Source organism: Myotis daubentonii, chromosome 11 (genome assembly GCF_963259705.1).
Source record: "Myotis daubentonii chromosome 11, mMyoDau2.1, whole genome shotgun sequence".
NCBI lineage: Eukaryota > Metazoa > Chordata > Mammalia > Chiroptera > Vespertilionidae > Myotis > Myotis daubentonii.
Genome location: NC_081850.1, coordinates 81,464,299 through 81,479,783, shown reverse-complemented (window position 1 = coordinate 81,479,783; position 15,485 = coordinate 81,464,299). Strand labels below are relative to the sequence as shown.

At 65.5% G+C, this 15,485-nt stretch overlaps 1 protein-coding gene across 1 annotated transcript; it reads right to left on the bottom strand.

The window, feature by feature from the left end:
- Nucleotides 1–2,401: 2,401 nt before the first annotated feature.
- On the bottom strand, nucleotides 2,402–14,455 carry CHIT1 (chitinase 1). The gene is made up of 11 exons (XM_059658552.1): nucleotides 14,193–14,455; nucleotides 13,300–13,329; nucleotides 12,566–12,767; nucleotides 12,110–12,166; nucleotides 11,135–11,300; nucleotides 6,133–6,257; nucleotides 4,658–4,781; nucleotides 4,393–4,578; nucleotides 4,086–4,199; nucleotides 3,282–3,423; nucleotides 2,402–2,829 (listed from the first exon to the last, which is right to left on the bottom strand). Exons 1-11 carry the CDS (start codon nucleotides 14,215–14,217, stop codon nucleotides 2,585–2,587), a joined length of 1,416 nt encoding a protein of 471 aa, XP_059514535.1. The 5' UTR covers nucleotides 14,218–14,455; the 3' UTR covers nucleotides 2,402–2,584.
- Nucleotides 14,456–15,485: the final 1,030 nt, after the last annotated feature.

Sequence of the window (15,485 nt, the reverse complement as noted above, 5' to 3'; positions counted from 1 at the left end):
TTTAGGGTTAGGATTATGGTTAGGGTTAGGGTTAGGGTTAGAGATAATGTTAGGGTTAGGGTTAGGGTTAGGGTTAGGGTTAGGGATAGGGTTAGGGTTAGGTATAAGGATAAGGTTATTGTTAGGGTTAGGGTTAGGGTTAGGGATAGGGTTAGGGTTAGGTATAAGGATAAGGTTAGGGTTAGGGTTAGGGTTAAGGTTAGGGATAGGGTTAGGGTTAGAGATAAGGTTAGTGTTAGGGTTAGTGTTAGGGTTGGGGTTAGGTATAAGGATAAGGCTAGGGTTAGGGTTAGGGTTAGGGTTAGGGTTAGGTATAAGGATAGGGTTAGGGTTAGGGTTAGGGTTAGGGTTAGGTATAAGGATAAGTTTAGGGTTAGGGTTAGGGATAGGGTTAGGCTTAGGGTTAGGGCCAGGGTTAGGGTTAGGGTTAGGGTTAGGGTTAGGGTTAGGTATAAGGATAAGGTTAGGGTTAGGGTTAGGGTTAGGGTTAGGGTTAGGGTTAGGGTTAGGGTTAGGGTTAGGGTTAGGGTTAGTGTTAGGGTTATGGATAGTGTTAGGGTTAGGGTTAGGGTTAGGTTTATTGATAGTGTTAGGTTTAGGGTTAGGGTTAGGGTTAGGGGTAGGGTTAGGGCTATGGATAGTGTTAGGGTTAGGGTTAGGGTTAGGTTTATTGATAGTGTTAGGGTTAGGGATTAAGGTTAGGGTTAGGTTTATGGATAGTGTTAGGGTTAGGGTTAGGGTTAGGCTTAGGGATAATGTTAGGTTTAGGGTTAGGGTTAGGGTTAGGGTTAGGGTTAGGGTTAGGGTTAGGGTTAGGGTTAGGGTTAGGTTTATTGATAGTGTTAGGGTTAGAGATTAAGGTTAGGGTTAGGTTTATGGATAGTGTTAGGGTTAGGGTTAGGGTTAGGGTTAGGTTTATTGATAGTGTTAGGGTTAGGGGTATGGATAAGGTTAGGTTTAGGGTTAGGTTTCGGGTTAGTTTTTGCCCTGAGCCTTCATGTCATTTTGGGAGATGAACATCCTCGTGGCTGAGACGATGTGGTCTGGAGGCGTTTCTATTTTCGGGTCCCCCCTCTCCCCGTGCTTGGCCTGTACCCCGTAACTGGTTCACTTGTCCTGCTCCCTCCGCCTTCAGTTCTGCTTCCCTGTGTCATCTTTGTCCCTGTGCCCACAGCACTGCCTGTGGGGAGGGCGGAGCAGAGGTCTGGCTGACCTGTTGCGGGATCGGAATGGGCGCTCACACGGGACCCAGCCCTGTCTCTGCTGAAGTGACAGGCAGCCCAGACCCACTGGCTGGTTGGTTTCAAAATCAAATTTTTATGGAATAAGATCAATAAATGTTATCAAACCTTAATCAGGAAGAAAAACAACTAAATGACAGGCTCAGGCATGAGGTTAGGGATGTGGACGTTTCATAACAGCAGGTCCCACAGGCAGCCGAGCCGCCCGCTCCCCGACCTTCCCGCCTGCAGGCGCTGCTGGAGGACGGGCTCCGGCACCGGCACCGGCTCCGCGGCTCCGACCTCGCGGGTCTGTCCCGGGACCACATGGATCCAGGGAAAGGGTGACTTTCAGCCGCCGTAGCTGCCACCTGGGCTGCTGGGACTCCTCACGTCCCCTCCCGGGGCTCCGCCTGCTCAGGGACCTCCCGCCCGGACCAGGAGTGCTTTTGTGATGACGCCTCCCGCTGTGACTGCACACAGTGGGACTGGTCCTACCTGTCGGGCGGATCAGAACCCCCACCCGGGGAGGGGAGGTGCCACTGGCTTTAGAAACACGGTGGGGAGGGAAGTTCAGCCTCCAGCGCAACACAGGGCTGCAGTGCTTGAGGCGAAGGATTGTTCCGAGATTAGATTGTGGCGCTGGCTGTGCCGCCTGTCACTGAGCCGAACCCGGGGACGGGGTTGAGCCTGTGCGAGCGCTGGCCCACCCGCCTGCACCGGAGGGGCCTTTGGAAGGACATGACCCTCGAGTCGGGCTCCCCAGCGGCTGGCAGAGCGGACACGGGGCTCCCGGGCGCTGTGCCCAGGGCTGCGTTCTCACTGTCAGGCCCGCAGGCCGGGCCCCCGAGGCGGGAAACGCTCCTCCCCGCCCCCTCGCGGGCAGCTGGGGAACAACAACGCGAGTGGAGGGCCCGGAAGGCGCCTCTCTGCTGCCCCCTCGTGTGCATCCTGGGAACGGCGCTGAGCGGAGGCAGGCGGAGCGCTGCTCGCGGGGCCGAGTCCCAGGTGTGGCCGCCTGTGCCCGGGAGCGGCTGGCGGGCGTGTGCAGCCTGCGGTGTCCCTGGCACAGGGCTTGGCACAGCCGGAGCCAACCACCTCTTGCCCACCCTTACCTGTGCCTGCCTGACGCCAGCCCCTCGCAGCCTCCCTTCCCGGGCGATCTGAGCCACGCACGCAGGCGCGGGTGCAGTGGGTTTATTTCGCAGTAAAAGAGGCAGCTGAGGAGCCGGGCCCAGGAGCCGGCCGAGAGCAGGAAGATCGGCCACCAAGCCCACGGAGAGGCTGAGGGGCCAGACTTCGCCCGGGAGCTGGCGGGGGGGGCGGGGGGCAGGCTCGGCCGGGCTGGGGCTGGGGCCTGGGGCTCAGGCCCACGTGCAGCACTGGCAGGCGGCGCTGAACACCAGGCCCTGCGGGCAGTGCATCAGGTGCAGCCTGCCGCCCGCGCAGCTGTAGAAGCTGGACGGGTCCTGGGGGTGCGGGTAGAGCCCGTCGGCCCGGCCGTAGCAGAAGGTGACGCGTCCAGGGCCGGGGCCACCCTCGGGGTCAGAGGGCGGGCTCGGTGCGGGAATGTCGGGCTGGGGGCGCTCCGAAGGCGAGTGTGGGAGACCTGGAAAGCGGTCAGGATTCAGCCGAGGCCCCCCCTCAAGAGGTCCCCGACCCACAGGCACGCAGTCAGCAGCCACGGGTGGACAGAGCTCCGCACCCTGCGCCCCACCCCCACCCCCACAGCGGAGAACAGCTGACAGCCGCACCGAGGGCCACGGCCCACAGCAGACCTGGGCACCGGGTGTCGTGGGCGGTCAGTGGCCACCTGCCGTCCGCTGTGGAGGCCCCACGCGGCGTGAGGGTGCAGACTTCCTCCCACAGAGAGAAGCCGGCGCCCGCCCGGCTCGGGGCTGGGGGGAGCCCCGTCACCAGCACCAGGGGCTTTGGCGCCGTTGGAAAGAGGGGGCATTGCCACCTCAGCCTTGGGGGCGCCTGAGACTCGGGGGGACACAGCCGGGGGGGAGCCACTTCCTCAGGAGGAGCCAGGACCCAAGTTCAAGGAGGGGCTCCCACCTGCCCCTGGACCCCGCAGCTCCGTCTGCAGGGTCTTGATGAGGGGGTATCGGCCTTGGTTGCAGAAGGAGCCCGCGAAGTCGTCCATGTCCAGCGCCCAGACCATGGCCCCGCCCAGTCCCTTCTGCTTCAGGTAGCTGACCTGCGGGGGACGGAGGGGGTGCAGGAGCTGGAGGCCGCGGGCCGATTCCCGCCAGCACCCCCAGACCAGAGCGGTTGAGGCTCCGGGCCTGGGAGCCTAGACGGCTGAGCCCAGCCCGGCCGGCGCGTCACGCGGAGGGTCCGGCCCAGCAGGACGGTCTGGGTGGGGTGAGGGGTGGACGGCGCGGCCCCTCAGTGGAAGCTGCCGTCGGGGCCTTTCCTGCCCTGGCCCTGCGTGCAGGCGCCTTGCTGAGCTGTTGCCATGGGAACAAGCTCCCCAACGTCTGCAGGGCTCCCTGCCTGCTCGTCTCTGCTGCACCCCAGCTTCCTCGGGGCAGGGCCGTTCCCTCGGGCGGCTTCCCTTCCCCGAACCTGCCAGGGCCAGGGCTCACCGAGTCAGTCTGGGGGGAGGGGGCTGGGCAGGCGCCGTTGCTGGCCCCAGTCTCCCCTCCAGCGGCCTCCCCCCTACACTTTCCCCGCCCCCGTGCAGGCCAGGCTGTGCGGGCCTCCAGCCGTCCTCTCTGCCTTCTTAGCTTCAGCAGGGCTCCCTCCGCCAGCCTGGGGCTCCCTCCTTCCTTCCTCCGCCCCAGGGCGCCGTCCACACCTCTGCAAGGACCTGCCAGCACAAGCCGGCTGCCTGCGCGGTAACTGACCGGGGCTCACCTTGGCTTTGAGGCTCTCGGGATCGTCAAAGCCCACCCACTGGTCGCCCCGGAAGGCGTAGGGCACCTCCTGCTCTGGGATCCGGTGCTGGGCGGCCCCCTTCCAGGCGCACACCTGGGGGGAGAGGGCGAGCGGGAGGCGGGACCACTAGAGACGGGGGTTCCTTCCCAGGAGCCCAGGGAACGGGGGGGCGGGGGGTTCAGACCGAGTGACCCCCAACCCTGGCGTCGGCGAGGCCCCTGGGCTGGGACCGACCCGAGATGACAGGCGAGGGATGGGGTGCACGTGCCCGGGGCCGCGGGCCTACCTCGTAGTACGCCAGCAGCCCTGCCTCCTTGGTGAAGGGGCCTGGGGTGCCGGGCCCGGTGGCCGGGGCCCCCACCCCGGTGTCTGCCGGGGAGGCCAGGGTGAAGGTCCGCCCGTAGGTGGGCACGCCCAGGACCAGCTTGCTGGCCGGGGTCCCCTGCTGCAGCCACTGCTGCACCGCGAAGTCCTGGGGGCGGGAGAGGGGGTTCCTGTGTGCAGCCTGGGCTCGTCATCCGAGGCTGGGGCTGCCCCCCACGGCCACTCACCACGTTGAGCTCAGCCGCCGCCCCCTGCTCCCCCGGCCTCGGGTGGAGGGCGCTGTGATGGCCCGTGGTCCGCTCCCAGGAGCCGTGCAGGTCGTAGGCCATGAGGCTGATGAAGTCCAGGCTCCTGTGGGGGCGCGGGAGGGGGAGGGGCCAGTGAGCGGGGTGGGGCTCCCCCCACAGGGCAGCCCCAGGAGGGCCCCCAGGGTGAGAGGCAGGGTAGGTGTGTGTTTGTGTGAATGTGTGTGTGTGAGCGTGTGTGTGTGTGTGTGTGAGTGTGAGCGTGTGTGTGAGTGTGAGCGTGTGTGTGAGCGTGTGTGAGCGTGTGTGTGTGAGCGCATGTGTGTGTGAGCGTGTGTGAGCGTTGTGTGAGCGCATGTGAGTGTGAGCGTGTGTGTGAGCATGTGTGTGTGAGCGTGTGTGTGAGCGTGTGTGTGAGCGTGTGTGAGCGTGTGTGAGCATGAGTGTGTGTGAGCGCATGTGTGTGAGCATGTGTGAGCGTGTGTGAATGCGCGTGTGAGCGTGTGTGTGAGCGCATGTGTGAGTGTGATCATGTGTGTGTGAGCGTGTGTGTGTGTGAGCGTGTGTGTGAGCGTGTGAGTGTGAGCGTGTGAGTGTGAGCGTGTGAGTGTGAGCGTGTGTGTGAGCGTGTGTGAGCGTGTGTGAGTGTGAGCGTGTGTGAGCGTGTGTGTGAGCGTGTGTGTGTGAGCGTGCGTGTGTGTGTGTGAGCATGAGTGTGAGCGTGTGTGTGTGTGAGCGCATGTGAGTGTGTGTGTGAGTGTGAGCATGTGTGTGAGCGTGTGTGTGAGCATGTGTGTGTGTGAGGGTGTGTGTGTGAGCGTGTGTGAGCGTGTGTGAGCGTGTGAGCATGTGTGTGAGCGTGTGTGAGCGTGTGTGTGCGTGAGCGTGTGAGCGTGAGTGTGAGCATGTGTGTGAGTGTGTGTGTGAGCATGTGTGTGAGTGTGAGGGTGTGTGTGTGAGCGTGTGTGTGTGAGCGTGTGTGTGAGCGTGTGTGAGCGTGTGAGCATGTGAATGTGAGCATGTATGTGTGAGCGTGTGTGTGAGCGTGTGTGTGAGCGTGTGTGTGAGCGTGTGTGTGTGTGTGAGCGTGTGAGCGTGAGTGTGAGCATGTGTGTGTGAGCGTGTGTGAGCGTGTGAGTGCAGGTCCCCATCTGCACTGAAAGGTGACGGCGCTCCCCAGCCCCCTCCTGAGGCCTTTCTCATTCACTCGGTGAGGCTGGCAGCTGACTCTCCAGTACCCGCTCCCTCCCGGCTGGCTGTTGGCTGCACCCCAGCGCCCTCGCCCTCGGCTGGGGGGTGCGGGGAGCTGCCCTCTTCCTCAGGGGTGCTCACTTTCAGACCGAGTTCCCGAGGAAAAGGGTGAGAGCAAAAGAGGAATCTGGAGGGAGGGCGGCCCAAGCCCTCCCCGGGGTGAGCTGTCCCCACCGCCCCAGGACACAGGCCCCCCCGAGACTCACCCGTTGAGTTTGTCCACCTCGTACCCGGCAGCGACGGCCTCTCGCCCCGCGGGCACGGCGGCACTCAGCAGGAGGCGCTCCTGCCCCGAGGCCCCGGCCTCCTGCTGGAAGGCAGCCGCCAGCTCCTGCAGGGGCAGCTCCGTGAGCACAGGCAAGGGGGCCCCAAGCAAGGCGCCCCCAAGTCTGAAAACCACCCGGGCCGTGCAAGTGCGACACAGCGCCCCTGGGGCAGAGCCACACCCACAGCAGCTCCCACAGCAGCTCCCACAGCAGCTCCCACAGCAGCTCCCAAGCAGCACCCACAGCTCCCACAGCAGCACCCCCAGCAGCTCCCACAGCAGCACCCACAGCAGCTCCCACAGCAGCACCCACAGCAGCTCCCACGGCAGCTCCCACGGCAGCTCCCACTGCAGCTCCCACGGCAGCTCCCACTGCAGCTCCCACAGCAGCTCCCACAGCAGCTCCCACAGCAGCTCCCACAGCAGCTCCCACAGCTCCCACAGCAGCACCCACAGCAGCTCCCACAGAAGCTCCCACAGCAGCTCCCAGAGCAGCTCCCACTGCAGCTCCCACTGCAGCTCCCACAGCTCCCACTGCAGCTCCCACAGCAGCTCCCACTGCAGCTCCCACAGCAGCTCCCACTGCAGCTCCCACAGCAGCTCCCACAGCAGCTCCCACAGCTCCCACTGCAGCTCCCACAGCAGCTCCCACTGCAGCTCCCACAGCAGCTCCCACAGCAGCTCCCACAGCAGCTCCCACTGCAGCTCCCACAGCAGCTCCCACAGCAGCTCCCACTGCAGCTCCCACAGCAGCTCCCACAGCTCCCACAGCAGCTCCCACAGCAGCTCCCACAGCTCCCACTGCAGCTCCCACTGCAGCTCCCACAGCAGCTCCCACTGCGCTCCCACAGCAGCACCCACAGCAGCTCCCACAGCAGCACCCACAGCAGCTCCCACAGCTCCCACAGCAGCACCCACAGCAGCTCCCACAGCAGCTCCCACAGCTCCCACAGCAGCTCCCACAGCAGCTCCCACAGCTCCCACAGCAGCTCCCACAGCAGCTCCCACAGCTCCCACTGCAGCTCCCACAGCAGCTCCCACAGCTCCCACAGCAGCTCCCACAGCAGCTCCCACAGCAGCTCCCACAGCTCCCACAGCAGCACCCACAGCAGCTCCCACAGCTCCCACAGCAGCTCCCACAGCAGCTCCCACAGCTCCCACAGCAGCTCCCACAGCAGCACCCACAGCAGCTCCCACAGCAGCTCCCACAGCAGCTCCCACAGCTCCCACAGCAGCTCCCACAGCAGCTCCCACAGCTCCCACAGCAGCTCCCACAGCAGCACCCACAGCAGCTCCCACAGCAGCTCCCACAGCAGCTCCCACAGCTCCCACTGCAGCTCCCACAGCAGCTCCCACAGCTCCCACAGCAGCTCCCACAGCAGCTCCCACAGCAGCTCCCACAGCTCCCACAGCAGCTCCCACAGCAGCTCCCACAGCAGCACCCACAGCAGCTCCCACAGCTCCCACAGCTCCCACAGCAGCTCCCACAGCAGCTCCCACAGCAGCTCCCACAGCTCCCACAGCAGCTCCCACAGCAGCTCCCACAGCACCCACAGCACCTCCCACAGCTCCCACAGCAGCACCCACAGCAGCTCCCACAACAGCTCCCACAGCAGCTCCCACAGCTCCCACAGCACCCACAGCAGCTCCCACAGCAGCACCCACAGCAGCTCCCACAGCTCCCACAGCTCCCACAGCAGCTCCCACAGCAGCTCCCACAGCAGCTCCCACAGCAGCTCCCACAGCTCCCACAGCAGCTCCCACAGCAGCTCCCACAGCAGCTCCCACAGCACCCACAGCAGCTCCCACAGCTCCCACAGCAGCACCCACAGCAGCTCCCACAGCTCCCACAGCAGCACCCACAGCAGCTCCCACAGCAGCTCCCACAGCAGCTCCCACAGCTCCCACAGCAGCTCCCACAGCAGCTCCCACTGCAGCTCCCACAGCTCCCACAGCAGCTCCCACAGCAGCTCCCACAGCTCCCACAGCAGCACCCACAGCAGCTCCCACAGCAGCTCCCACAGCAGCTCCCACAGCAGCACCCACAGCAGCTCCCACAGCAGCTCCCACAGCTCCCACAGCAGCTCCCACAGCAGCTCCCACAGCAGCACCCACAGCAGCTCCCACAGCTCCCACAGCAGCTCCCACAGCAGCTCCCACAGCAGCTCCCACAGCTCCCACAGCAGCACCCACAGCAGCTCCCACAGCAGCTCCCACAGCAGCACCCACAGCAGCACCCACAGCAGCTCCCACAACAGCTCCCACAGCAGCTCCCACAGCTCCCACAGCACCCACAGCAGCACCCACAGCAGCACCCACAGCTCCCACAGCTCCCACAGCAGCTCCCACAGCAGCTCCCACAGCAGCTCCCACAGCAGCTCCCACAGCTCCCACAGCAGCTCCCACAGCAGCTCCCACAGCAGCTCCCACAGCACCCACAGCAGCTCCCACAGCTCCCACAGCAGCACCCACAGCAGCTCCCACAGCTCCCACAGCAGCACCCACAGCAGCTCCCACAGCAGCTCCCACAGCAGCTCCCACAGCTCCCACAGCAGCTCCCACAGCAGCTCCCACTGCAGCTCCCACAGCTCCCACAGCAGCTCCCACAGCAGCTCCCACAGCTCCCACAGCAGCACCCACAGCAGCTCCCACAGCAGCTCCCACAGCAGCACCCACAGCAGCTCCCACAGCAGCTCCCACAGCAGCTCCCACAGCTCCCACAGCAGCTCCCACAGCAGCTCCCACAGCAGCACCCACAGCAGCTCCCACAGCTCCCACAGCAGCTCCCACAGCAGCTCCCACAGCAGCTCCCACAGCTCCCACAGCAGCACCCACAGCAGCTCCCACAGCAGCTCCCACAGCAGCTCCCACAGCAGCTCCCTCAGCTCCCACAGCAGCTCCCACAGCAGCTCCCACAGCTCCCACAGCAGCACCCACAGCAGCTCCCACAGCAGCTCCCACAGCTCCCACAGCAGCTCCCACAGCAGCTCCCACAGCAGCTCCCACAGCACCCACAGCAGCTCCCACAGCAGCACCCACAGCAGCTCCCACAGCTCCCACAGCTCCCACATCAGCTCCCACTGCAGCTCCCACAGCAGCTCCCACAGCAGCTCCCACAGCAGCTCCCACAGCTCCCACAGCAGCTCCCACAGCAGCTCCCACAGCAGCTCCCACAGCTCCCACAGCAGCTCCCACAGCAGCACCCACAGCAGCTCCCACAGCACCCACAGCAGCTCCCACAGCAGCACCCACAGCAGCTCCCACAGCAGCTCCCACAGCAGCTCCCACAGCAGCTCCCACAGCAGCACCCACAGCAGCTCCCACAGCTCCCACAGCAGCTCCCACAGCAGCTCCCACAGCTGCTCCCACAGCAGCACCCACAGCAGCTCCCACAGCTCCCACAGCTCCCACAGCAGCTCCCACAGCAGCTCCCACAGCAGCTCCCACAGCAGCTCCCACAGCTCCCACAGCAGCTCCCACAGCAGCTCCCACAGCAGCTCCCACAGCACCCACAGCAGCTCCCACAGCTCCCACAGCAGCACCCACAGCAGCTCCCACAGCTCCCACAGCAGCACCCACAGCAGCTCCCACAGCAGCTCCCACAGCAGCTCCCACAGCTCCCACAGCAGCTCCCACAGCAGCTCCCACTGCAGCTCCCACAGCTCCCACAGCAGCTCCCACAGCAGCTCCCACAGCTCCCACAGCAGCACCCACAGCAGCTCCCACAGCAGCTCCCACAGCAGCTCCCACAGCAGCACCCACAGCAGCTCCCACAGCAGCTCCCACAGCAGCTCCCACAGCTCCCACAGCAGCTCCCACAGCAGCTCCCACAGCAGCACCCACAGCAGCTCCCACAGCTCCCATAGCAGCTCCCACAGCAGCTCCCACAGCAGCTCCCACAGCTCCCACAGCAGCACCCACAGCAGCTCCCACAGCAGCTCCCACAGCAGCTCCCACAGCAGCTCCCACAGCTCCCACAGCAGCTCCCACAGCAGCTCCCACAGCTCCCACAGCAGCACCCACAGCAGCTCCCACAGCAGCTCCCACAGCTCCCACAGCAGCTCCCACAGCAGCTCCCACAGCAGCTCCCACAGCACCCACAGCAGCTCCCACAGCAGCACCCACAGCAGCTCCCACAGCTCCCACAGCTCCCACATCAGCTCCCACTGCAGCTCCCACAGCAGCTCCCACAGCAGCACCCACAGCAGCTCCCACAGCTCCCACAGCAGCTCCCACAGCAGCTCCCACAGCAGCTCCCACAGCTCCCACAGCAGCTCCCACAGCAGCTCCCACAGCAGCACCCACAGCAGCTCCCACAGCACCCACAGCAGCTCCCACAGCAGCACCCACAGCAGCTCCCACAGCAGCTCCCACAGCAGCTCCCACAGCAGCACCCACAGCAGCTCCCACAGCTCCCACAGCAGCTCCCACAGCAGCTCCCACAGCTCCCACAGCAGCTCCCACAGCAGCTCCCACAGCTCCCACAGCAGCTCCCACAGCAGCACCCACAGCAGCTCCCACAGCACCCCCCACAGCAGCACCCACAGCAGCTCCCACAGCAGCACCCACAGCAGCTCCCACAGCAGCACCCACAGCAGCACCCACAGCAGCTCCCACAGCACCCCCCACAGCAGCACCCACAGCAGCTCCCACAGCACCCCCCACAGCAGCACCCACAGCAGCACCCACAGCAGCTCCCACAGCCCCCCCCACAGCAGCACCCACAGCAGCTCCCACAGCAGCACCCACAGCAGCTCCCACAGCAGCACCCACAGCAGCTCCCACAGCCCCCCCCACAGCAGCACCCACAGCAGCTCCCACAGCAGCACCCACAGCAGCTCCCACAGCAGCACCCACAGCAGCTCCCACAGCACCCCCCACAGCAGCACCCACAGCAGCTCCCACAGCAGCTCCCACAGCAGCACCCCCCGCACCAGCCTGACCTGCACCAGGAGGGTGAAGCGTGGCTTGTCGGCCGGGGGGCTCCCCCGGCTGCCCGGGTACTCCCAGTCAAGGTCCAGGCCGTCGAAGTCGTACTTGCGCAGGAACGCGATGGCCGAGGTGATGAAGGTCTGGCGGTGCTGGGCTGTGGCCACCATGTCCGTGAACCTGTGGGGGGCCGGAGTGTGGGCCACTCGCTCCCCAGCGGCCACGACAAACCCCTCGTGTCTCGGCCGGGAGGGCGCCGGGTGTTTGCGGGTGAGACGGGCCAGGCCGAGAAGGGACAGCCCAGCCACGTGTCCTGCCCCCAAACGGCGACATCCGGGCACATGGAGGCTGGAGGGCCGGGCGCTGGGGGGCGCTTTGTGCTCTTACGTCACCAGCCCAGGGAGCCCCAAGTTGCCCAGGGAACCCCCACCCGTCCTCAGTGTCCCTGTAGGAAGTTGGGGCCTTGACTTGAAGACCGACCTCCTGCTCAGTCACTTTCAGGAAAGAACTTAATTCGAGGAGCCGCAGTTCTTCAATGGACGCTGGGCCGGCGCCGGCTGAGCCCGCGGGGGGCACGGGGGCGAGAGGGTCCGGGGCGCGGGGAGCGCGTGTCTGGGCTTCCTGGGAGGCCGGCGCCCAGACCCACTGCGCCACCTCCGCACATCACCCCGGACGCCCCAGACACGCCCGGGTTTGGGCCATCGGGCCCCACGCCCAGGCCGCCTGGGACACCCGTCCGAGGAGCAGAAGTTCTCGGGGCCTGGGCGCTGCGGGGGACGGCCGGAGCCTCCTTCCACCCGTTTACCAAGGACACTGAGGCCCGCAAGGGGGTGCACAGGAGCTCGGCGCTAACCCGCCCGATGGGGCACCAGCAGCCCAGAGGCGGCCACCCCAGAACGCAGGCCGTGTCCCCTCTAACGCCCCGAACCCCCTGCCCTGTCCGCACCCCAGCGAGGCCTCCCCCGCACAGGCGCTCACGGCCAGCTCACTTCTGGGTGCCGAAGTTCCAGCCGCCGACGGCCAGCAGCGTCTTCAGCCGGGGGTTCCTGGAGAGGACAGAGGGCGGTCAGGCTGGGCCCGGCTCCGCCGGCTGCGGGCGCCCTGGCGGGTGGGGGCACAGGCCGGGGCTCTAGGCTGGGACCGGAGAACCCAGCCGGCTGAGGACAGACCCTCAGGGGGGTGTGGCCAAGGTGGCAGACACCAGAGCTGACGGACGGACGCACAGATGGACAGATGGACGGATTTTAGGACAAAGGATCCCACCTGGACCTAAACCAAGGGCCCGGGGTCCCTGTCCACCTCGTCGCCCCCATGGAGCCCAAGAAGCCCAAAGACGGGGAGGGACTGGTCCACAGCCACACGGCGGGACCCACGGCCGCACGGCGGGTCGCCCCAGGCTGCAGAGCTGGGGGCCCGGCCCTGGGAGGCCCCTCCGCGCAGCTCACCTCTGCTTCAGGCCGTTGAAGTCCCGGTACAGCTGCTCGTCGTTCCACTCGACGGCGCTGAGCTGGTGCTCCTTCATGCCCGCGAAGGCGTAGACGAGGTGCGTGCACAGGTCGGGGTCCACGTCCTGGGGCAGGAAGCGTGCGGCCCCCTGTCTGTACTGGGCCCAGTTGGTGAAGTAGCAGACCAGCTTCTCAGGGGAGCCTGGGGGGGGGGGGGGCATGAAGAGAAATGCCAGTCAGCAGGGGGCGCTGGGGCCTGGCATCCAGGGAGGGTGGGGGGGGCAGGGTACAGCTGAGCCAGGGAAGGCGGGGGAGGGCGGGGAGGGGGGAGGGGAGGGGTACAGCTGAGCCAGGGAAGGTGGGGGAGGGCAGGGAGAGGTGGGGTACAGCTGAGCTGGGGAAGGCGGGGGAGGGCGGGGAGGGGGGAGGGGAGGGGTACAGCTGAGCCAGGGAAGGTGGGGGAGGGCGGGGAGGGGGGAGGGGAGGGGTACAGCTGAGCCAGGGAAGGCGGGGGAGGGCGGGGAGGGGGGAGGGGAGGGGTTCAGCTGAGCCAGGGAAGGTGGGGGAGGGCAGGGAGAGGTGGGGTACAGCTGAGCTGGGGAAGGCGGGGGAGGGCGGGGAGGGGGGAGGGGAGGGGTACAGCTGAGCCAGGGAAGGTGGGGGAGGGCAGGGAGAGGTGGGGTACAGCTGAGCTGGGGAAGTTGGGGGGGGCAGAGCCTGCAGACAACACGCACCGAATGGGAGGAGCAGCAGGGCCAGCAAACCTGCAGCAGAGAGAGGCGGAGGGTCAGGTATCGTCCACCGTCCTGTCCCCAAGGCCATTGCAGCCCGGACAGCCTCCCACAGACCAGCTTCCTCTGCCCGAGGGACCAGGAGGGCACTGGGTCCAGGCTCCCCAGGCCCCCCATGAGGTCCCCCCAGCCCCCCCGGCCCTCTGGCCCCCCCAGGCCAAGGCAGGTTTCCTGAGCTGCGCCCTCCGAAGCAGGGGGGGAGGGTGGGGGCAGGGCAGGGGAGGGCGGGGGGAACATCTGGGGAAACACTGATTTGGGGTGTTTCTTTGGGACGAAGACCTTCTGGGGCTGACAAGGCCGTTCGGGGAGGCTGGGCGGACTGCCCCCAGCTGAGGCCTGCGCCCCCCACAGAGCGGCCGAGGGCACCTGGCAGGACTAGGCGAGGCCTGTGCCACCTCCAGTGCCCTCGGGTCCCCCTCAACCTAACTCACAGGGAGACTCAGGGCCGTGGCCCAGGTGCCCTCTTGTGGGCAACCCGCGTGGGATCAGCTTGAGCCCTTGGCAGGGCCGCTCTGGGAGGAAGCTGGACAGGGACGGGGGCAGGGTGGCCCTGGGACGAGGCAGGGGCAGGGGCAGGGGCAGGGGCAGGGCTGCTCTGGGACGAGGCCGGGGCAGGGGCAGGGGCAGGGGCAGGGCCGCTCTGAGCGGGCTTTGGGGACAGGAGAAGGGCTCATCTCAGCCGGTTGAGGAAACTGTCCTTGTGACAGACGGTCTCGGGCTGATACCCCGGGAACTGCAGGACAGGGATGGGGTCCCGCAGGCGAAGGGCAGGGGGAGGGGTGGCCCCACTCGCAGGGCCCCCAGGCGCCTCCCCAGCTCTGACGATGCCCACTCACCTGTCCAGGCCACGGAACCTGCCATGGCGTCGGCTTGGCAACAGGCAACTGGTGACAACTCTGTGCCTCCCGCCTTTTATCAGCCGCCCGTCTCACCCACGGCCACAGGGGCGGAGGGGAGAGGGGGCTGGGCGGTGGGCGCAGCACGGATTGTGCAAACGGACACCCGGCTTTCCTTGAGCAACTCCTGCCTCCGGGACAACCACAGGGACAACCACAGGGTACACACGCGCTCGGCGTTGCCAAAGGGGGGAGGGCAGGAAGTGTGTCCCAACCTTCAGCAGACGGCGGGCCTGGCAGCGATGTTTCCCTGACTGTGACCCTGAGAGGAACACTCACTGCCACGGCGACCACACGTGAGGGTGAGGGTGGGGGGCTTAGGTCTTGCTCCTCCAGGCCATGTTCTCGCTGCCTCACAGGCTCTGGGGGGCAGGAGGGAGCGCCCCCCGCGGACAGGTCCCCTGCAAATGCCAACACACGCCCTGTTTCCTACAGGCCCAGTAGCCACCATGACCTGGAAAATGCTGATGGAATTTCCATTAAAATAAGGCAGACAGCCCTAACCGGTTTGGCTCAGTGGATAGAGCATCGGCCTGTGGACTGAAGGGTCCCGGGTTCGACTCCGGGCAAGGGCATGTATCTTGGCTGCAGGCACATCCCCAGTAGGGGGTGTGCAGGAGGCAGCTGATCAATGTTTCTCTCTCATCGATGTTTCTAACTCTCTATGCCTCTCCCTTCCTCTCTGTAAAAAATCAATAAAGGATATTTTTAAAAAAATAAGGCATCCACCAGGCTGAAGGCTTTCACCATCGCTCAGCATTGATAAGAAATTTAGCTACCAGCCCGGCCGGCAGGGCTCAGTGGTTGAGCATCAACCAATGAACCAGGAGGTCAGGGTTCAATTCCCAGGCAGGGCACATGCCCGGGTTGGGGGCTCGATCCCCAGTGTGGGGTGTGCAGAGGGCAAACAATCAATGATTCTCTCATCATTGATGTTTTTTATCTCTCTCTCCCTCTCTCTCCCTCTCTGAAACTAATTTTTAATATTTTTATTATATACTAGAGGCCCGGTGCACGAAATTCGTGCATTGGGGAGGGGGGTGTCCCTTAGTCTGGCCTGTGCCCTCTCACGGTGCAGGAGCCCACAGGGAGCGGGCCTAAGCCGGCAGTCAGACATCCTTAGCGCTGCCTCAGAGGCGGGAGAGGCTCCTGCCACCACCGCTGCGCTCGCCAGCCTTGAGCCCAGCTTCTGGCTGAGTGGCGCTCCCCCTGTAGGAGCACACTGACCACCAG